The sequence below is a fragment of the Neovison vison genome, chromosome X (assembly GCF_020171115.1).
Source record: "Neovison vison isolate M4711 chromosome X, ASM_NN_V1, whole genome shotgun sequence".
Lineage (NCBI taxonomy): Eukaryota > Metazoa > Chordata > Mammalia > Carnivora > Mustelidae > Neogale > Neogale vison.
Genome location: NC_058105.1, coordinates 75,733,200 through 75,757,343, shown reverse-complemented (window position 1 = coordinate 75,757,343; position 24,144 = coordinate 75,733,200). Strand labels below are relative to the sequence as shown.

Genomic DNA, 24,144 nt, shown 5'->3' with positions numbered 1-24,144 from the left:
TTGCATAGTATTTTAAGCCTTGCCGGTCTTGGAAACTCTTTATCTACCCATTCATTTTGAGTGTCAGTCTTGCTGGATAAAGTATTCTTGGCTGCTTGTTCTTCTCATGTAGTGCCCTGAATATATCTTGCCAGCCCTTTCTGGCGTGCCAGATCTCTGTGGACAGGTCTAATGTTATTCTCATGGGCTTTCCTCTGTACATAAGGATCTTCTTTGTCCTAGCTGCTTTCAACAGGTTCTGCCTACAATCATAATTCTTAATTCTTACTATTAGGTGCCTCGAGGACTTTTGAGAATCTGTAATCTTGGGGGGAAACCTTTCGGCCTCTAGTACATTACACTGTTTCCATTCATGAGATTCGGAAAATTTCCATGAAGAACTTGTTCCACTCTATCTTCTAGACTTCTTTCTTTCTCCTCCCCTTCAGGGATTCCAATAATTCTGATGTTGCAACGTTTCATGGCATTATTTATTTCCCTGATTCTGTTTTTGTGGCTTCTAAGCTGTTTGCTCCAGGATTCCTCCTGATCCTTTCTCTCTATCTGTTTGTCCTCCAGATCACTAATTCTATCTTCTATCTCAGTTACTTTAGCGTTGAGGGAATTTAGATTAGATTGGAACTCATTGAGAGCATTGTGAAGCTCATCCCTGGTAGCTTTTAGCTCTTCCCTAATATTGAAAACATGATCTCTGGAAGTTTTCAGTTTGGCCCTAATCAATTCTGTTTGATCACCCATGGCTTTCTCCAACCTAGCTATTGTTAGCCTGAATTCTCTATCTGACATATTGTCTTTATTGATAGCTGTTAGCTCTGTTGCAGAAGGTTCATCCTCTGAATTTTTCTTCTGTTGGGCATTCCTCCTCCTAGTCATTTAGGTGAGAGATGGCTGAACGGGTGTAGCTGGATGTATTGACTGTGGTGCAGTCAAGGTGCACCCTGGAACACGTCTGAGCAATCAGGGTTCCCCACCCAAATGAGAGGAAAAAGAAAAGGAATAGAAAAAAAGAGAGAGGGAGAGAGACAGGAACGAAATGAGATAAAAGAGATGGTTCAGCCCAAATGGGCCCTAAGGTAAGATTTAGAAGTATATAAACAAAACCAGGTAAACAAAAGGACTGATAAAAGTATATGACAAGAGAAAAAAATTATATATATATATATGTATATATATATATATATATAAATATATATATGCAAAAACACAGAAATACTGGTGGAAGAAAAAGATGGGAGAGTGTTTGTAAATTCTCAGTGTGGGTGAGGAAGGTTGTTTTGATTCTTCCTGGATGTATCTTGATATCTTTGTTAATGGACTCAACTTTCCTAAGATAAAGGGGGTTAGGAATTGGTTTACCTATAGGGGTGGCATTGATTGGGGAAATGGGATTACCTTGAAGTTTAACTCTATATGAATATTAGAAAAATTATAAAATATATAAAAATTTAAAAAAGGAATAAACTAGACTAAATTAAACTAAAATTAAAAAAAGAAATTTAAAAAATAGAAATGCAAAAGGAGAACACAGATGTATGTATCAAAAAGTTCAGGTTAGAAGGTTATTATGGAATTTGATGTACTGGACATCTCACTGTGACAGTAAATAGTTTAAAAATTATCTATATAATAATATAAAATTATCTATATAAAAAAATGAGCCAGAATAGTGGGAACGAATTAATAATAAAAATTGTCCTATGGAGTATTGGTGGTTGTTCTCTTGTCGTCTTTTTTTTTTTTTTTCCTGGTTGGTTTTCTGGGGTGGGGCCTGCCACGTGGGTTTTCAGTCAATGATATTCTCTGAGTTAAGTCCTCCCGCCCCCTTCAAGGGGGTGGGCTCTGAGGAAACCATTTTTTCAGGCTTTTGTTCTCTGGAGGTTTTTATATTTGTTCACTTTTGTTTTTCTCTCTCACCTTGAGTGCTTTTGATGGTTTTTGTAGGTTTAGAGGAAAGCAAACTGCACCCTGACCTCCCTCTCAGAGAGAAGCCTCAGTCTGGCTGCAGAGCCCAAATAAATCCTCCTTTGGCCGCTGGCAGAGCAGGTTCCCAGTCGCAGTCCCTGGGGACTCAGGATTTTTTGCTTGTACCCAAAACCACGGCAGCGGCGGCTGTTTGGGCAGCTCCAGACTGCCAGAGAAGTTCCAAGCAGTGATTGCACACGAGATTTTCCCGCTGGCCCAGGCTGGGAGTGACTGGTCTTTCTGGGTCTGAGAGCACTGGGCTGGTGCCTGTGCCCACCTCTCTCAGCGGAGGGTGCGGGGCATGACTCGGACTCTGATGGCACCACAGGGCACTTGCATGGGGACTGCAAAAAGGCTATGCTTCTGTTGGCTGGTGAGGCTCCCAGCCCCTCACTGGAGCCGGGCAACATGCACTCTCAGGAACCCTGGTGGTTCAGGGACCAAGACCTGGTTTCTCTGCCGCACTCTCTCGGGCTCTGTGCCAGAGGTGGCTGTCCTCGGTCTGGGGACTTAAGCCCGTGACCCTAACACCCTGATTCCCCCAATTTCCCCCTGCTGATCCTTTGCTCTTTTTGAGTGCTTTCTACCAGACTCCAGAGTTAATACTGGTCCCCAGATGCAGGGCACTCTCATATTGGGATATTACTTTCCAATGGGTCACCTCTGGTGGCTCCCTCCCCCTTTTGTTTATCTTCTGATATCAGTCCGACTATCCCACTCCGCTTTACCTGCCCACTGGCGTCTTCTGCTCTGGTAGAGATCCAGAGTTGTGTAATTCTGATCTCAGGCTGATTTCATGGGTGATCAGAGTTCTTTGGAAGGTAATCAGCTCACTTTAGGGTACAGGTTGAAAGGGCGCCTCCTCCTACTTCCCCATCATCTTGCATCCCCCCTCTGGAGGTTTTTTTTTTTTTTTTTCCTTTTCCTCCCCTTGGTGCTTTTGGCGGTTCTTCTGAGGTTAAGAGGAAAGCAAACTGCACCTGGACCTCCATCTCAGAAAGAAGCCTCAGACTGTTTTCCTCTAGGTGCTCAAGAGCACATAAACTCCCCCTCTGCCACCTCCCACCAGCAATGCATGACCCCAACCACAGTCTCGGGTCTCTGGAGCTCCCACTTGTATCCTAGTGCTACCAAAACCACAAGAAGTACTTGTCCAGGGAGCTGGCTTCCAGTGGCTGCTTCTGCTGTGGCTGTCTGGGCACGTCCAGACCACCAGAGAGTTCCCAACCAAAGACAGCATGCTGAGATTTTCACCCTGGCCTGGGCTGGGAATGTTCAGACTCTCACTGGCCCTAGAGAGCACCAGCTAGTTCCTGCATGGACTTCTATCAGGGGAGGGTGTGGAGCGCGACTCAGACCCCTGTTGCACAGCATGTGTGCAAAGTGCAAAAGGCTGTGTTTCTAGAGAGCACCAGCTGGTATCCACACTAGACTATCTCACGTGTGCTCTCAGTTCTGGTGGCTCAGGGACCAAGGCCTGGCTTCTTCATGGCACTCTCTCTGGCACAGTGCCAGTGGTGGCTGTCCTGGGCCCGTGGGCTTAAGCCCCTGTCCCTAACTGCCCAATTCCACCAATTTCCCCTTAAGATCTTTTGCTCTTTTTGAGTGCTTTTAACCAGACTCCCAATCACCTGGCACTCTCATGTTGGGGTATTACTTTCCAATGGGTTGCTTCTGGTGGTTCCATCTCCCTTTTGTTTATCTTCCAATATCAGTCCAGTGTTCCCACTCTGCTTTAACCTGTCCGCTGGTGTCTTCTCTCCCCATAGAGATCCAGAAATGTATAATTCTAATCTCAGGCTGATTTCATGGGTGATCAGAGTTCTTTGGTAGATAACACGCTCACTTTAAGGACCGGTTGAAACAGTGCCTCCTCCGTCTCCTCCATCTTGCCCCCTACCCCTGAGTAGAGTGTTTCTTTAGATTCCATCTATGTCTAACATTTTATCATGTAAAAGTTATTTGGGTAAATACACATATGTAATTAAGCAGCTTTGCAGATGACTTAAAAACCTCACCAGGAGTATTCAGCACTTTGTGTACTGGATGCTTACAGTTATGTTTAAAAAATTGGAAACAAAAAATGACCAGAAAAGAATGCAGCAAAGTGTCAAGAATGTTTGAGTCCTGTGGGTTTATTGGGTTTATTGGTGGCTTTTTATCCTCCTTTTGCTTTGTTTTAAATTTTAGTAAGTTTATATTACACTTAATAGAAATGAACAATTGTATTTAAAAATATTATCTTATGTACCTCAGGTCTTCCAATAGAACTAATGACACTAGAATTTTAATAGATAGTAAAATTCGCAGATACAAAGCTAGGGCTTGTAATGTCTTATTTTCCATCAAATTCATGTTAGAGTTCTCAACACCAAAGAGAAAAAAATTATTATTTATAATTGCCCTAGTCCTTCAGCATCTATTTCCTTTCTTTTTTTATATTGTGTTATGTTCGTTACCACAAAATAATCATTGGTTTTTGATGCAGTGATCCAAGATTCATTGTTTATGCACCACACCCAGTGCTCTATGCAAGACATGCCCACCACCAAGCTCACCGTCCCCCCATCCCCCCCAAAACCCTCAGTTTGTTTCTCAGAGTTCACTGTCTCTTATGGTTTCTCTCCCCCTCTGATATCCCCCAATTGACTTTCCTTTTCTTCTCCTAATGTCCTCCACATTATTTATTATGTTCCACAAGGAAGTGAAACCATATGATAAATGATGTTCTTTGCTTGACTTATTTCACTTAGAATAATCTCCTCCAGTCCCATCCTTATTGATGCAAAAGTTAGATATTCATTCTTTCTGATGGCTGAGTAATATTCCATTGTATATCTGGACAACATTTTCTTTATCTATTCACCTGTTGAAGGGCATCTTGGCTCTTTCCACACTTTGGCTATTGTGGACATTGTTGCTATGAACATTGGGGTACATATAGCCCTTCTTTTCACTTCATCTGTATCTTTGGGGGTAAATACCCAGTAGTACAATTGCCAGGTCATAGGGTAGCTCTATTTTATTTTTTTTTAATTTTTTTTTAAATTTATTTTTTATTTATTTTCAGCATAACAGTATTCATTGTTTTTGTACCACACCCAGTACTCCATGCAATCCCACCACCATACATACCCACCACCATCCATACCCACCACCTGGTTACCACAACGTCCCACATACCCCACCACGTAAAACCCTTCAGATTGTTTTTCAGAGTCCATAGTCTCTCATGGTTCACCTCCCCTTCCAATTTCCCACTACGCCCTTCTCCTAACTCCCCATGTCCTCCATGCTATTTGTTATGCTCCACAAATAAGTGAAACCATATGATAATTGACTATCTCTGCTTGACTTATTTCACTCAGCATAATCTCCTACAGTCCAGTCCATGTGGATACAAAAGTTGAGTATTCATCCTTTCTGATGGAGGCATGATACTCCATAGTGTATATAGACCACATCTTCCTTATCCATTCATCATTTGAAGGCCATCTTGGTTCTTTCAACGGTTTGGCAACCGTGGCCATTGCTGCTATAAACATTGGGGTACAAATGGCACTTCTTTTCACTACATCTGTATCTTTGGGGTAAATACACAGTAGTGCAATTGCAGGGTAATAGGGAAGTTCTATTTCTTTTTGAGGTATAATGTTTTTTTTTTCAATTGATTTATTTTCAGAAAACATTATTCATTATTTTTTCACCACACCCAGTGCTCCATGCAAGCTGTGCCCTCCACAATACCCACCACCTGGTTCCCCAACCTCCCACCCACCCCCGCAACTTGAAACCCCTCAGATTGTTTCTCAGAGTCCATAGTCTCTCATGGTTCACCTCCCCTTCCAATTTACCCAAATTCCCTACTCCTCTCTAACGCCCCTTGTCCTCCATGCTATTGGTTATGCTCCACAAATAAGTGAAACCATATGATAATTGACTCTCTCTGCTTCACTTATTTCACTCAGCATAATCTCTTCCAATCCCGTCCATGTTGCTACACAAGTTGGGTATTCATACTTTCTGATGGAGACATAATACTCCATACTGTATATGGACCACATCTTCCTTATCCATTCTTCCGTTGAAGGGCATCTTGGTTCTTTCCATAGTTTGGCGACTGTGGCCATTGCTGCTATAAACATTGGGGTACAGATGGCCCTTCTTTTCACGACATCTGTGTCTTTGGGGTAAATACCCAGGAGTGCAATTGCAGGGTCATAGGGAAGCTCTATTTTTAATTTCTTGAGGAATCTCCACACTGTTCTCCAAAGAGGCTGCACCAACTTGCATTCCCACCAACAGTGTAAGAGGGTTCCCCTTTCTCCACATCCTCTCCAACACATGTTGTTTCCTGTTTTGTTAATTCTGGCCATTCTAACTGGTGTAAGGTGATATCTCAATGTGGTTTTAATTTGAATCTCCCTGAGGGCTAATGATGAGGAGCATTATTTCATGTGTCTGATAGCCATTTCTATTTCTTGATTGGAGAAGTGTCTGTTCATATATTCTGCCTTTTTTTCCCAATTTATTTATTATCAGAAAAACAGTATTCATTATTTTTTCACCACACCCAGTGCTCCATGCAAGCTGTGCCCTCTATAATACCCACCACCTGGTACCCCAACCTCTTCTGCCCTTTTTTTGATGTGTTTGTCTGTTTCGTGTGTGTTGAGTTTGAGGAGTTCATTATAGATCCTGGATATCAACCTTTTGTCTGTACTGTCATTTGCAAATATCTTCTCCCATTCCATGGGTTGCCTCTTTGTTTTTTTGACTGTTTCCTTTGCTGTGAAGAAGCTTTTGATTTTGATGAAGTCCCAGAAGTTTATTTTCGCTTTTGTTTCCTTTGCCTTTGGAGATGTATCTTGAAAGAAGTTGCTGTGGCTGATATCAAAGAGATTACTGCCTATGTTCTCCTCTAAGATTCTGATGGATTCCTGTCTCACGTTGAGGTCGTTTATCCATTTTGAGTTGATCTTTGTGTACGGTGTAAGAGAATGGTCGAGTTTCATTCTTCTACATATAGCTGTCCAGATTTCCCAGCACCATTTATTGAAGAGAATGTCTTTTTTTCACTGTATATTTTTTCCTGTTTTGTCAAAGATTAATTGACCATAGAGTTGAAGGTCCATATCAGGGCTCTCTACTCTGTTCCACTGGTCTATGTTTCTGTTTTTATGCCAGTACCATGCTGTCTTGGTGATCACAGCTTTGTAATAAAGCTTGAAATCAGGTAAGGTGATGCCGCCAACTTTATTTTTGTTTTTCAACATTTCCTTAGGGATTCGGGGTCTCTTCTGATTCCAAAGAAATTTTAGGATTATTTGCTCCAGCTCTTTGAAGAATGCCGTTGGAATTTTGATCGGAATGGCATTAAAAGTATAGATTGCTCTAGGCAGTAGAGACATTTTAACAATGTTTATTCTTCCGATCCAAGAGCATGGGATGGTCTTCCATCTTTTTGTGTCTTCTTTAATTTCTTTCATGAGTGTTCTATAGTTCCTCAAGTACAGATCCTTTACCCCTTTAGTTAGGTTTATTCCAAGGTATCTTATGGTTCTTGGTGCTATAGTAAATGGAATCGATTCTCTGATTTCCCTTTCTGTATTTTCATTGTTAGTGTATAAGAAAGCCACTGATTACTGCACATTGACTTTGTATCCTGCCACGCTGCTGAATTGCTGTATGAGTTCTAGTAGTTTGGGGGTGGAGTCTTTTGGGTTTTCCATATAAAGAATCATGTCATCTGCGAAGAGAGAGAGTTTCACTTCTTCATTACCAATTTGGATACCTTTTATTTCTCTCCGTTGTCTGATTGCTGTTGCTAGGACTTCTAATACTATGTTGAACAAGAGTGGTGAAAGTGCGCATCCTTGTCTTGTTCCTGATCTCAATGGGAAGGCTGCAAGCTTTTTCCCATTGAGGATGATATTTGATGTGGGTCTTTCATAGATAGATTTGATGAGGTTCAGGAATGTTCCCTCTATCCCTATACTTTGAAGCGTTTTAATCAGGAACGGATGTTGGATTTTGTCAAATGCTTTTTCTGCATCAATTGAGAGGACCATGTGGTTCTTCTCTCTTCTCATATTAATTTGTTGTATCACATTTGATTGATTTGCGAATGTTGAACCATCCTTGTAGCCCAGGGATGAATCCCACCTGATCATCGTGGATAATCTTTTTAATGTGCTGTTGGATCCTGTTGGCTAGGATCTTGTTGAGAATCTTAGCATCCATATTCATCAGTGATATTGGTCTGAAATTCTCCTTTTTGGTAGGGTCCTTGCCTCATTTGGGGATCAGGGTAATGCTGGCTTCATAGAAAGAGTCAGGAAGTTTTCCTTCTGCTTCAATTTTTTGAAACAGCTTCAGGAGAATAGGTGTTATTTCTTCTTTGAAGTTTTGGTAGAATTCCCCAGGGATTCTGTCAGGTCCTGGGCTCTTGTTTTTTGGGAGGTTTTTGATCACTGATTCAATCTCGTTATTAGATATCGGTCTATTCAGGTTGTTGATTTCTTCCTGGTTCAATTTTGGTAGTTTATATTTTTCCAGGAATGCATCCACTTCATCTAGGTTGCTAAGCTTATTGGCATATAACTGTTCGTAATAACTTCTGATGATTGTTTCTACTTCCTTGGTGTTAGTTGTGATCTCTCCCTTTTCATTCATAATTTTATGAATTTGGGATTTCTCTCTTTTCTTTTGGATTAGTGTAGCCAGTGGCTTATCGATCTTATTGATTCTTTCAAAAAACCAGCTTCTAGTTTCATTGATATGTTCTACTGTATCACTGGATTCTCCCTCATTGATCTCAGCTCTAATCTTGATGATTTCCCTTCTTATGTGTGGAGTTGGTTTGATTTGTTGTTGATCCTCCAGTTCTTTAAGGTGTAGAGACAGCTGGTGTGTTCTGGATTTTTCAATTTTTTTGAGCAAGGCTTGGATGGCTATATATTTTCCCCTTAGGACCGCCTTTGCTGTATCCCATAGGTTTTGGATCGAAGTGTCTTTATTCTCATTGGTTTCCATGAATTGTTTCAGTTCTTCTTTGATCTCCTGGTTGATCCAAGCATTCTTAAGCAAGGTGGTCTTTAGCTTCCAGGTGTTTGAGTTCCTTCGGAACTTTTCCTTGTGATTGAGCTCCAGTTTCAAAGCATTGTGATCTGAGAATATGCAGGGAATCATCTCAGTCTTTTGGTATCGGTTGAGTCCTGATTTGTGACCCAGGATGTGGTCTATTCTGGAGAAGGTTCCGTGTGCACTTGAGAAGAATGAGTATTCTGTTGTTTTAGGGTGGAATGTTCTGTATATATCTATGAGGTCCATCTGGTCCAATGTGTCATTCAATGCTCTTGTTTCTTTATTGATTTTCTGCTTCGATGATCTGTCTAATTCTGAGAGTGGCGTGTTAAGATCTCCTACGATTATTGTATTCATATCAATATGACTCTTTATCTTGATTAACAGTTTTCTTATGTAATTGGCTGCTCCCATATTGGGAGCATAGATATTTACAATTGTTAGATCATCTTGGTGGATAGTTCCTTTAAGGATTATGCCCAACAGAAAAAAAATACAGAGGATGGACCTTCTGCAACAGAGCTAACGGCTATCAACATAGACAATATGTCGGAGAGAGAATTCAGGCTAACAATTATCCAGTCAATAGCTAGGTTAGAGAAAGCCATGGATGACCAAACAGAATTGATTAGGGCCGAACTGAAAGCAACCAGACAGGATGTTCACAATGTTAGGGCAGAGCTCAAAGCTACCAGGGAGGAGGTCCACAATGCTCTCAATGAGTTCCAATCTAATCTAAACTCTCTCAAAGCTAGGGTAACTGAGACAGAAGATAGAATTAGTGATCTGGAAGACAAACAGATAGAGAGAAAGGATCAGGGGGAAGCCTGGAACAAACAGCTTAGTTCCCACGAAAGCAGAATCAGGAATATAAATGATGCCATGAAGCGTTCCAATGTCAGAATTATTGGAATTCCTGAAGAGGAGGAGAAAGAAAGAAGTCTAGAAGATATCGTGGAACAAGTCTTTCATGAAAATTTTCCAAATCTCGTGAATGAAACCAGCGTTCATGTACTAGAGGCTGAACGGTCTCCACCCCAGATTATACACTCCAAAAAAACATCACGACACCTGACAGTCAAATAGAGAAATTATAATTGTAGGTATAATCTCTTGAAAGCCGCCCGGGCAGAGAGGCTCCTTACTTACAGAGGGAAGCCCATCAGAATAACGTCAGACCTGTCCACAGAGACCTGGCATGCCAGAAGAGGCTGGCAAGATATATTCAGGGCACTAAATGAGAAGAACATGCAGCCAAGAATACTTTATCTAGCAAGACTGACATTCAAAATGGATGGAGAGATAAAGAGTTTCCAAGACCGGCAAGGCTTAAAAGACTATGCAACCACCAAGCCGACACTGCAGGAAATATTAAGGGGGTTCTATAAAACAGGAAAAATTCCAAGAAGAGCATTGAACAGAAATATAGAGACAGTCTACAGAAAGAAAGAATTCAAAGGTAACTCGATGTCAATAAAAACGTATCTATCAATAATCACTCTCAATGTGAATGGCCTAAATGCACCCATAAAACGGCACAGGGTTGCAGATTGGATAAAACGACAGGACCCATCCATATGCTGTCTACAAGAGACCCATTTTGAACCTAAAGATACATGCAGACTGAAAGTGAAGGGGTGGAGAAGCATCTTTCATGCCAATGGGCCTCAAAAGAAGGCTGGGGTAGCGATTCTCATATCAGATAAATTAGACTTCAAACTAAAGACTGTAGTTAGAGATACAGAGGAAGGTTGTTTTGATTCTTCCTGGATGTATCTTGATATTTTTGTTAAAGGACTCAAGTTTCCTAACATAAAGGGGATTAAAAATTGGTTTACCTATAGGGGTAGTATTGATTGGGGAAAAGGGATTACTTTGAAGTTAAATCTATATGAATATTAGAGGATATAAACAAAAAGGAATATACTAGACTAAACTAAACTAAAATTTTAAAAAAAGGAATTCAAAAAATAAAAATGCAAAAGAAAAACATAGGTGTATGTATCAAAAAGTTCAGGTTAGAAAGGTATTATGGAATTTGATGTCCTGTATAGCTCGCTGTGGTGGCAAATAGGTTAAAAAATTACCTATGTGTAAAAAAAAAAAAAAAAAATATATATATATATATATATATATATATATATATATATGAATGAACCGGAATAGTGGAAACGAGAGAATAATACAAGTTTTCCTATGAAGTAGTGGTTGTTCTCTTGTAGTCCTTTTTTTTATTCTTTCTTGGTTTGTTTTCTGGGGGTGGGGCCTGCCGCGTGGGTTGTCAGTCAATGACGTTTCCTGAGTTGAGTCCCCCCACCCCCCTCAAGGGGGTGGGCTCTGGGGAAATTTGTTTTTTTCAGGCTTTTGTTCCTTGGCGGTTTTTAGGTTTGTTCACTTTTTTCCCTCTCACCTTGACCGCCTTTGATGTTTTTTGTAGTATTAGAAGAAATCAAACCGCACCCTGATCTCCATCTCAGAGCGAAGCCTCAGTCTGGGTGCAGAAGCTGAATAAATTCCCCCTTGGCTGCTGGCAGCGCAGGTTCCAAGTTGCAGACCCTGGGGGCGCAGTATCTTTTGCTCGTCCCCAATGCCAAGGCAGTGGCGGCTGTCTGGGAGCTCCCAACCACCAGAGAGATTCCAAGCAGCGATCGCACACTGAGATTTTGCCGCCGGCCCGGGCTGGGAGTGCCCGGCCAGGGCGCACCTTTCTTCAGAGGCGGCTGTGGGTCGGGCGCGCGTCTGGGGCACTGAGAACGGTCCGTAAGCCCCAGGCTGGGCTTTTGCGCGCCTCTGTCCGGGGAAGAGTTTTGCGCGCGCACGGCTTAGGCTTTGAAACAATGGCGCGGGTCAAGGAGCGCCCGCCAGGCCTCAGTAACCCAGGACGTGCCCGCACATCTCAAGCTTTGTGGTAGGGCTAGTGCTCGTTCTGTAGACCAGCGCAGCTCCCATTCCCTCACAGGAGCCAGAACCCACGCGCTCTGGGGCGCGCTGGTGGCTTAGGGACCAGGAGCTGGTTTCTCACCGCACTCTCTCTGCCTCAGCGCCGGGGAGGCCGTCTGGGACCCGGGACTTAAGTCCCTGTCCCTAGCTGCGCCAATTCCCACAATTTCCCCCCGCAATCCTTTGCTCTTTTGGAGTGCTTTCAACCAGTCTCCAAGTTAATGCTGGTCCCCAGAGGCAGGGCACTCTGGCTCGTATTGGGGTATTACTTTCCCACCGGTCGCCACTGGTGGCTCCCTCCCCCTTTTGTTTATCTTCTGATATCAGTCCACTGTTCCCATTCCACTTTACCTGCTCACTGGCGTCTTCTGCCCGTGTAGAGATCCAGACGTGTATAATTCTGATCTCAGGCTGATTTCATGGGTGATCAGAGTCCTTTAGTAGGTAATCAGCTCACTTTGGGGTACCAGCTAAAAAGACGCCTCTTCCATCTTGTCCGGGAAGTTCTATTTTTAATTTCTTAAGGAATCTCCACACTGTTCTCCAAAGAGGTTGCACCAACTTGCATTCTCACCAACAGTGCAAGAGGGTTCCCCTTTCTCCACATCCTCTCCAACACATGTTGTTTCCTGTCTTGCTAATTTTGGCCCTTCTAAATGGTGAAAGGTGATATCTCAATGTGGTTTTAATTTGAATCTCCCTGATGGCTAGTGATGATGAACAAAGATCCTACCAAAAAGACCAATATCACTGATGATTATGGAGGCCAAGATTCTCAACAAGATCCTAGCAAACAGGATCCAACAGCACATTAAAAATATTATCCACCATGACCAGGTGGGATTCATTCCTGGGCTACAAGGATAGTTCAACATTCGCAAATCAATCAATGTGATAGAACAAATTAATCAGAAAAGATAGAAGAACCACATGGTCCTCTCAATTGATGCAGAAAAAGTATTTGACAAAATCCAGCATCCGTTCCTGATTAAAACGCTTCAAAGTATAGGGATGGAGGGAACATTCTTGAACTTCATCAAATCTATCTATGAAAGACCCACAGCAAATATCCTCAATGGGAAAAAGCTCGCAGCATTCCCTTTGAGATCAGGAACATGAGTAGAATGCTCACTGTCATCACTCTTGTTCAACATAATATTAGAAGTCCTAGCAACAGCAATCAGAGAACAAAGAGAAATAAAAGGTATCCAAATTGGCAATGAAGAAGTCAAACTCTCTCTTCGCAGATGACATGATTCTTTATATGGAAAACCCAAAAGACTTCACCCCCAAACTACTAGAACTCATACAGCAATTCAGTAACGTGGCAGGATACAAAGTCAATGTACAGATACCAGTGGCTTTCTTATACACTAACAATGAAAATACAGAAAGGGAAATTAGAGAATTGATTCCATTTACTATAGCACCAAGAACCATAAGATACCTGGGAATAAACCTAACCAAAGGGGTAAAGGATCTGTACTCGAGGAACTACAGAACACTCATGAAAGAAATTGAAGAAGACACAAAAAGATGAAAGACCATTCCATGCTCTTGGATCAGAAGAATAAACATTGTTAAAATGTCTATACTGCCTAGAGCAATCTATACTTTTAATGCCATTCCGATCAAAATTCCACCGGCATTCTTCAAAGAGCTGGAGAAAATTATCCTAAAATTTGTATGGAATCAGAAGAGACCCCAAATCGCTAAGGAAATGTTGAAAAACAAAAATAAAGCTGGTGGCATCACCTTACCTGATTTCAAGCTTTATTACAAAGCTGTGATCACCAAGACAGCATGGTACTGGCATAAAAACAGACCCATAGACCAGTGGAACAGAGTAGAGATCCCAGATATGGACCCTCAACTCTATGGGCAAATAATCTTTGACAAAACAGAAAAAGATATACAGTGGAAAAAAGACAGCCTTTTCAATAAATGGTGCTGGGGAAACTGGGCAGCTATATGTAGAAGAATGAAACTCGACCATTCTCTTACACCATACACAAAGATAAACTCAAACTGGATAAAAGACCTCAACGTGAGACAGGAGTCCATCAGAATCCTAGAGGAGAACATAAGCAGTAATCTCTTCGAGATCAGCCACAGCAACTTCTTTCAAGATATGTCTCCAAAGGCAAAGGAAACAAAACCAAAATAAACTTCTGGGACTTCATCAAAATAAAAAGCTTCTGCACAGCAAAGGAAACAGTCAAGAAAACAAAGAGGCAACCCAAGGAATGGGAGAAGATATTTGCAAATGACAGTACAGACAAAAAGTTGGTATCCAGGATATATAAAGAACTCCTCAAACTCAACACACACAAAACAAATAATCATATCAAAAAATGGTCAGAAGATATGGACAGAGACTTCTCCAATGAAGTCATACAAATGGCTATCAGACACATGAAAAAATGTTCATCTATTTTAAGTTTTCCAAAGTGTCTGCAACAACTTGCATTCCCACCAACAGTGTAAGAGAGTTCCCCTTTCTCCACATCCTCTCCAACATATGTTGTTTAGTGTCTTGTTAATTTTGCCCATTCTAATTGGTATAAGGTGGCCTTTCTTTTCATTACATCTGTATCTTTGATATAAATACCCAGTAGTGCTATTGCAGGGTCATAGGGTAGCTTTTTTTTTTTTTTAATTTTTTGAGGAACCTCCGCAATGTTTTCCAAAGTGGCTGCACCAACTTCCATTAGCATCAAAGTGTAAGAGGGATCCCTGAGCTCCACATCCTCTCCAACATTTGTTGTTTCCTGCCTTGGAAACAAACTTTGCCATTCTATCTGGTGCAAGGTAGTATCTCAATGTGCTTTGATTTTAATTTCCCTGATGGCTAATGATGATTAACCATTTTTCATGTGTCTGTTAGACATGTGTATGTCTTCTTTGGAGAGGAAGACACATGTTCATGTCTTCTGCCCATTTTTTGACATGATTATCTGGTGTTTGGGTGTTGGGTTTGAGAAGTTCTTTATAGATCTTGGATTTCAGCCCTTTGTCTGTAGTGTTAATTGTGAAAAGACCCCAAATCACCAAGGAAATTTTGAAAAAGAAAAACAGTTCTGGGGGCATCACGTTGCCTGATTTCAAGTTTTATTACAAACTGTGATCACCAAGACAGCATGGTACTGGCACAGAAACAGACACAAAGACCCATGGACCGGAGTAGAGAGCTCAGATATGGGTCGTCAACTCTATGCTCAAATAATTTTTGACAAAGCAATAAATAATATCCAGTGGAAAAAAGACAGTTTCTTCAAAAAATGATGCTGGGAAAATTTGACTGCTATGTAGAGAACAATCAAACTTGGTCATTCTCTTACACCATACACAAGGATAAATTATAAATGGATGAATGACCTCAATGTGTGGCAGGAATTCATCAAAATCCTAGAGGAAAACATAGGCACTAACCTCTTCGACATTGGCCATAGCAACTTCTTTCAAGACACGTCTCCAAAGGGTAAGGAAACAAAAGTGAAAATGAACTTTAGGAACTTCGTCAAGATCAAAAATCTTCTCCACAGCAACGGAAACAAGTCAGCAAAACAAAGAGGCAACCTACAGAATAGAAAGAGATATTCAGAAATGACCCTACAGACTAAGAGTTGATATCCAAGATCGATAAAGGACTTTTCCTTTCTTTCACTATTGGAGCTTTCTTTATGCATTATTCCCCTCTTCCCCACACCCTTTAAAATTTTTTCTTTCACTGCTCCTTTTTCCTCCCCTCTCTCATTTTTCCTCTTCCTCTCTCATAATCTTTTCTTTTTCTTCTCTCTTTTTTTCTCTCATTTCTTATTTCTGATCATTATTTCCTTCCTTCTATTTTTTCTCCATCTTACTTTTTGTCTTTTCTTCTTTTTCATTTTCTTCTTCCAGTCTTGCATCTTCTTTCTAGTCTTCCTTCTTTTCTTTTTCCCTTTTCCTTCCTTCCCCTCACTTTTCTTCTTTTTCCCCTTTTATTTCTTCCTTTGATTTTCCCCTTTTTTGGATTTCCTTTTTCTCCAATTCCCTCTTTATTTCTTTCTTTGTCTCTATTTCTCTCTTTTTAATTTTTCCCTTTCCCCTGTTTTATTTTTTTCTTTTGTTTCACTCTGTATCTTTTCTTTCCTCCTCTGTTTTTCCTTCCTTTTTATTCCTATTTTTTTTGTTTTTCCTTTATTTTACAATAACATTTTCACAAAACATAGTAAATATCCATTTTCTTCCACTTATTTATCTAGATACTAAGGATGTGAGGATGAACTAGGCAGCTCACAGTTAGTGTGAAAGGGATATGATATGATCTTTCCAGGAGCTATAGTAACAACTATAACAAACTCTGCTTGACTTGTGTAGTAAAGTTTTCCTAGAGAATCAGGCACTCAAACTGATCATTTGAGGGAGTAAACTGTCATCAGGCACAGATAGGGGATGGGTGGTGAAGAAATGTTATTGTAGGCAGTGATTTGGAAGCAGCATCTGCCCGAAGAAGATAGCAATATTATAGTTAGTAGGAAGCTTATAGAAAGACTTGGAATCAGCATCTTCTTGAAGAAGTTACACAAACTTATTTTATTCAGTGACCCTCAACTCAAGGTGGTATGCTAAAAGTTGTTTGGAAATGTGTGAAGATACTTTTAGTTGTCACAGTGATTGGGGTATGGAGGAGATGATACTATTATTTAGATAGTGGGAGTCAGAAATGATAAAACTTTTATCAGTATTTAAGGCACTCATGAACAGTGAAGAATAATCCCAAGAAAAATGCTAACAGCAGCCCTGTGGAGGAATAATGAGAAATAAGTCTTAATAGGAGGAAAACTAGGAAGCTGTTTCAAGATCTGATGAGAGCCTGCCAATGGGTGGAAACAATAAGGATGGACGGAAGGGGTAGAGTTAAGGAATATTTGAGAAAGAAATTATGGAACTTTGATGAGGGGCTGAGCAAGAAAAAGATGCCTGAAGTTTCCAGCTTGCGTACTATGTATATAGTGACAACCATTAATCAAATGAGAAAGTACAGAAATAGGGAAGGATAGTAAGGTTTGGGTAGCAAGTATTCATTTTAGGGCATGTCAAGTTTTAACTTCCTGGTGAAGTGCAGGTGGTGTGGCTTTCACAGTTGGTAGTTATGGGTAGAAATGTAGAGGTTGGAGAAGAAGTCCAGGCTAGTGGTTTTGAGTGTTCTCATAGTTCAAGTCCATAAGACGTGATGTTATAGGAAAGAAAACTTAAAGCAGAAATCAATATTTAGGAGGTAAAAGGGAGAAGAGAAGCCAAAATAAGGAAACAGAAAAGAATTTGTCAAAAAGTTAGGAGGAAACACAGATTCCAAAAATAGAATATTTAAAGAGTGGCTTGGGTAATAATGTTCATATGAGAAAATTTAGATGATGTGCTAACTATTCCAAAGGCTCACAACTTCCCAGAATGTCTTCTTTTTGTTCTCATCCCCTACAGCATTTATTGGGCTTTCTTCTCCATACCAATCACTGAGCTCGAGTTTTAGGCCACATATGCAACCACTCATTTGCACACACATGCATTCACTCAAAGCATATTTATTGCACACCTTCTATGTGTTAAGACTGGGGAAGAAGGTTGAAAAAAACAGAATGATTCTTACTCTCTGGGAACATCCACATTAAACGTCAAAACACATACATAGCCATGAGAGACTATGGACTCTCAAAAACAGTCTGAGGGGTTTGAAGTGGCAGGGGGGTGGGAGGTTGGGGTACCAGGTGGTGGGTATTATAGAGGGCACGGCTTGCATGGAGCACTGGGTGTGGTGAAAAAATAATGAATACTGTTTTTCTGAAAATAAATAAATTGGAAAAAACACATACATAAAGCAATAAGATAATTTTAGATTGTGATATATATCATTAAGTTAATAAAATATAGTGTTGTGATAAAATTATAGGGGCATTACTTTAGAGAAGATGTTCATGGAAGGCCTCTTGAAAAATGTGATATTTACACTGAGACCTAAATAATGAAGAGGAAGGAGTGATATAAATATTTCTAAGAAGAATATTTAAAACAGAGGGACGAGGACGTGCCAATGTCCAAAGGTGGAAACAAGAATGGCCTTTCAAGGGTCAGAGTGAAAGATCAGTAGGGTTGTATTGTAGTAAGCTAAGAAAAAGATTAACATGAAATAGGTTGGTGAGATTCATATTATGTGGTGTCTTATAGACCATAGTTAGGAGCTTGGTTTGCATTCTGAGTATGAATGAAGTATTTGAAGCAAGGGAGCAATGTGCTCTGGATCATATTTGTTCAAGAGGGCATCGAATCCTGTGTGAGGAATGGTTGAAGAGAGAAGGGGAAGAAGCAGAGAAGAAAGTTGGGAGACTGTTGAAGTTTCCATGTGAGAGACAATGGTGGCTTTGACTAGCGGAGAGAGTGAAAATGGAAGGATAATTTGGGAGGAAAAGCCAATAGGATTTACTGATGGAATAGATGTGGAAGGATAGGATAAATAGAAGAGTAGAAGTAGTTGTAGAAAAAAAGAATAGATTCTTTCAAGAAGTATATAAACTAGTGGAAAAAACTGTTTTGTGAAGAAAGGAGCACTTAGTGTTTAATCATGTGGTTTAGATGTGAAGTGTGTCATGAGTAAAGAGGCCAAGATTGGAGAGGTTGGTGTGAGCCAGAATAGCCATGGAGAGGTTTCTGGAAGAGAGGAAACATGAATTTGATCTTGGAGAATGAGTGAGGTCTTGTAAATATTTGTGGGAATGATGGGCAGGTGCATTTCAGAAAGGGAGCAACAACATGAGTGAAAATTCCAAGATAGAAATGAGATATGTGATAAGGGAATTCAGGAACAAATTTAGTTGGATCACTGGTTGAATTTGGGACTGAGCCATAGTTTGGAGCTAGCTCATAGAGGCCTTTAAAAGCCAGGGGAAAGAAGTTTGTAGTGATGGGATAGGCAGTGGGCAGGAAATGAAGGAATGATGAAAATAAATGTTCTAAGAAAGTCAGCTTCTCCTGATCAACACTCTGTGAGCCTTAATGTCCTTGACATAAAAACCTGGGGCTTGATATCAGCTCTAGGCAGCTCTACAACAGTGATTTTTAAAACAGATATCCAAATATTTTATTGTAAAAACTGAGGGAAAGTTATTCCAAAGTCCTCTGATATAATAGAATATTATATCAGCCATCAGAAAGGATGAATGCCCAACTTTTGTATCAACATGGATGGGACTGGAGGAGATTATGCTGAGTGAAATAAATCAAGCAGAGAAAATCAATTATCCCATGGTTTCACTTGCTTTTGGAACATAAGGAATAACATGGCAGACAGTAGGAAACGGAAAGGGAAAGTGAATTGGAGGAATTCGGAGGGGAAGATGAACTATGAGAGAACTATGACAGCTGATGATCACCAACCTCTGAGAAACAGAGGTTTTTAGAGGGGAAGGGGTTGGGGGGATGGGTAAGCCTGGTGGTGGGTATTAAGGAGGGCACATATTGCATGGAGCACTGGGTGTGGTACATAAACAATGAATATTGTCACACCCGGGTGAGGGGGAAGTCCTCTGATATAAGCATCCCAGTAGTCAAGAAGGTTTTTTGTTTTGTTTTGTTTTTGTTTTTAATGGGCCCATGAATTTTTTTGAATAATAATTATTGTAGTTTTATTTACTTATTAATAGCTTCATATATTAACTTTTACTATGCAATATGCTAAGCAACATACGCATATTATTTTATTTCATTCTAAAACAACCCAGTGAGATAAGTAAAGTATTTGATTCCCATTGTACCATGAGGGAACTGAAACATAGAGAGGCTTAAAAATTACTTCAAGATTAAATAGCTAACAACTGTCAGGGTTGGGGGACCAACTATCCCAGTTTGCTCAGAACTGAGCAATTTCCACAGGGATATGGAACTTCCAGTGATAAGCCCTGGAAAGCCATCCTTGTGGTGGAGTTTAATTTTGAACCTAAGGAGTGCAGCATTGGAGCCAGAGGTGTTAATATCTGTGCTCACTGCTCTCAATAAAGTTATAATATTCTTTTATCCAAAGCATAGAAGAACCTTATCTGAAACTACCTACACCCTTTTTTTTTAACTTTTTTTAATTTATTTTTTATTTTCAGCATAACAGCATTAATTATTTTTGCACCACACCCAGTGCTCCATGCAATCCGTGCCCTCTATAATACCCACCACCTGGTACCCCGACCTCCCATCCCCTGCCCCTTCAAAACCCTCAGATTGTTTTTCAGAGTCCATAGTCTCTCATGGTTCACCTCCCCTTCCAATTTCCCCCAACTCCCTTCTCCTCTCTATCTCCCCATGTCCTCCATGCTATTTGTTATGCTCCACAAATAAGTGAAATCATATGATAATTGATTCTCTCTGCTTGACTTATTTCACTCAGCATAATCCCTTCCAGTACCGTCCATGTTGCTACAAAAGTTGGGTCTTCGTCCTTTCTGATGGAGGCATAATACTCCATAGTGTATATGGACCACATCTTCTTTATCCATTTGTCCGTTGAAGGGCATCTTGGTTCTTTCCACAAAAAATATTTGTTTTTAACTTCTTTTCAGTGCTCCAGAATTCATTGTTTGTGCACCACACCCAGTGCTCTGTGCAATACGTGGCCTCCACAATACCCACCTCTAGGCTCACCCAACCTCCCACCCCCTTCAGTTAGTTCGTCAGAGCCCACAGTCTCTCATGGTTCATCTCTCCCTCCAATTTCCCCAAACTCCCTTCTCCTTTCCATCTCCCCATGTCCTCTGTGTTATTCCTTATGCTCCACAAATAAGCAAACTGTATGTTAACTCACTCTCTCTGCCTGACTCAGCAAAATCTCGTCCAGTCCCATCTATGTTGATACAAAAGTTGGGTATTCATCTTTTCTGATGGAGGCATAGTGCTCCATAGTATATATGGACCACATCTTCTTTATCCATTTGTCCATTGAAGGGCATCTTTGTTCTTTCCACAGTTTGGCGACTGTGGCCATTGATGCTATGAACATTGGAGTACAGATGACCCTTCTTTTCACTACATCTGTATCTTTGGGGTAAATAGCCAGTAATTCAATTGCAGGATAACAGGGAAGATATATTTTTAATAAAACTACCTGCATTCTACCGTATGCCTAGAAAGAGGCCGTAAATCCCCCAGGGACTACACAGGTATATTCACATTCAGGTTTTTCTTTCTGTTTCTTCCTTAGGGATGTTTGAAATTTACTGCCAGGCAGGCAGCCATAGAGAATCGGGAATGAAAGCAGTCTATAATGTCTCCCAGTGTCCTGTCCATCAAGCTGATGATCACCAACAGTACCAGGCTGCAAGAATCTACTACATCATGGCAGAAGAGGTGGAGTGGGACTATTGCCCTGACAGGAGCTGGGAACTGGAATGGCACAATCAGTCTGAGGAGGAAAGGTAAGGTTTCAGAAAATAAGAGATCACACTTTCAGAGACTCTGGACCATTTTACAGATAAAGAAGTTACTGAAGTACTGAGAAAAGGAAACAGTTATCTAAAGTAACCTAATAAGATACCAGCAAATCTGGAACAGGTACTAAGATGTTGATAAGCTGGAACGCTGGAACTCAATGTTTCTTCTATAGTACTATACCGATGGGTCTGAAGTAAAAGACTTTGCCCATATCTTCCTGCTCTTGATCTTTTACTCTTTTCCTTTAGTTGATTATAGTGCCTACAACATAATTTAAATATAGAGGTCTTACTCAAAGGACTGAACACCCCAAGCTTACCTGTCACTTGACAAAATGTCACTAAGGTACAGCGAAGATGCACAGCAGAAAAATTCCAACATAGAGTAGTGTGAGTAGAATTTTATTTCTTAATAGTATAAATATAAGCAGCCCATGGCCAGTAGGTAAACTAGTCACCCATAATACTTTCTTTTATCTCTGAAACTAAGATGTCTATATTACTTATAGTCATTTCCAGCAATCATACAAGGGTGAAAGCAGTCCAGGGCAAGCAGCAGTATCTGTAAGGTAATGACCTAAAAGTTATATACATCACTTTCTTTCATAACCCATTATTCTGAACTTACTAATGTGGCCATACCTAGCTGCAAGAAAGTCTGGGACTTGGAGAGGTTGGAGGGTTGGGAAAAATAAATGAAGTGGAGTGGGATATACAAGCTTCCAGTAATGTAATAAATAAGTCAGAGAATAAAGGCACATCATAAGTTATATAGCCAATGATTTTGTAATAGAGATGTACTGAGGCAAATGGTAGCTATAGTTGTGAATATGGCACTAATGTATATATTTATCCAATAATTGTGTTGTACACATGAAGCTAATGTAACTTTGTATGTCAACTGTACTAAAAAATAAAGCCTGGAAAATGTAATCTGTCATCCATGGTTATCTGGTCATGAATTCAGCTAAAATATAGGTGATTCTACTGCTAAAAAGGAAGGAGAGGAGAACAGAAACTGAAGTACAGTTTAGCAATTTCCACTATAATTATTTTTGGTGCCCTCACAACTCTTGAGCAATTCCTGTCTTCTTTGTCAGTTGTTGGTTGTTAAAGTGTTGAGGGTAGTGGGGGGAAGGGAGGGGAAAAAAGTGAAACAGGATGGGACCAGGGAGGGAGAAAAACCATAAGAGACTCTTAATCTCAGGAAACAAACTAAGGATTGCTGGGGTGTGGGGTGGGAGTGATAGGGTGGTTGGGTTGTGGAATCAGGGAGGGTATGTGCTATGGTAAGTGCTGTGAATTGTGTAAGACTGATGATTCACAGACCTGTACCCCCTGAAGCAAATAATACATTACATGTTAACAAAATAGAATAAAATAAATAAACAAATAAAATCTTCTTGCTAACTTGTTCTGAAACATAGAGAAAGTGACCTTTCTTTTTTTTTTCATTATATTATGACCTTGTCTTTATTTTTTATTTTTTTAAATTATTATTTATTTATTTATTTTCAGAAAAACAGTATTCATTATTTTTTCACCACACCCAGTGCTCCATGCAAGCCGTGCCCTCTATAATACCCACCACCTGGTACCCCAACCTCCCACCCCCCGCCACTTCAAACCCCTCAGATTGTTTTTCAGAGTCCATAGTCTCTCATGGTTGGAGGACAAGGGGTGTTAGAGAGGAGTAGGGAATTTGGGTAAATTGGAAGGGGAGGTGAACCATGAAAGTGACCTTTCTTACCTGGTACTTAGTTTGCATATCTTTAAAGTGATGTGGTATATGATGAATTATTGAACTCTACCTCTGAAAATAAGGATGTGCAATATGTTGGCTAACTGAATTTAAATAAATCAATAAATCAATAAAGTGAAAGAACTTGATTAGAAGGAAATAAGGAAGAAGCAGCAGAGTTGTATTCAAGTTCTAGCTCCCTTTCTGTCTGACGGTATCAATGAAGATAAGTTCTGTCACTTCTGGACTACTTGTTCTACTTCTACCTATCTCATTATTCTACTGGAAATCTCAAATGATTAAAAAAATATGGTTATTTGTAAACAGGAAAGCATCCCATAAGGGGGAATCTGTAAAATTCCATTTACTCCTTAACTCTTCCTATTCCTTGCTCTCCAGCAGCAGCAGCAGTTAGTGCTCTCCTTCCATCTTATAACTTGTCTGTTTGTCAAAATAATTCCAACTGAGACATCCAATGGAGACGAGAGCTAAAACCCAGAGCTTATGATTCTTTTTCCATTGTTCTTGTCAGAGAAATTATATTACAAGTTATAATCTAGATTATGATAAATAAGGAAACATATACAGGTTTTTAGATCTGGTATCTTTATTGCAGTTATAGAGCCAATGTGGGAAATCTGACATTAGAAAGAATATGTCTTCTCTTTCTTCTGTCTGTGATATGATGTTGGGTCTGACTTAGCTTTCTCATACCTGAAAATAAGGGGTCAAGGCCAGGTGCTAATACCACTCTTTGGATTCCTCTAGTTATGGTCACATCTTTCTGAGTAATCAGAATGGGCTCCTGGGTTCCAGATACAAGAAAGCTGTATTCAGAGAATACACTGATGGTACATTCAAGATCCCTCGGCCACGGACTGGATCAGAGGAACACTTGGGAATATTAGGTAAGTTAGCTCCTCCTAGGATCTATAGGTTTATGATGCTCCTAGGAAGGCTACGTCA

The 24,144-nt window shown here is 40.3% G+C and overlaps 1 protein-coding gene across 5 annotated transcripts in view; it reads left to right on the top strand.

Moving 5' to 3' along the window:
* The window catches only part of HEPH (hephaestin), a 171,816-nt gene that overhangs the window by 70,781 nt on the left and 76,891 nt on the right, over positions 1 to 24,144 (top strand). For all 5 annotated transcript variants that reach the window (XM_044234962.1, XM_044234966.1, XM_044234965.1 and 2 more), the window contains 2 exons: positions 21,209 to 21,422; positions 23,947 to 24,086. In XM_044234962.1, coding sequence (XP_044090897.1) covers positions 21,209 to 21,422; positions 23,947 to 24,086 — 354 coding nt within the window. The remainder of the gene's footprint in view (positions 1 to 21,208; positions 21,423 to 23,946; positions 24,087 to 24,144) is intronic.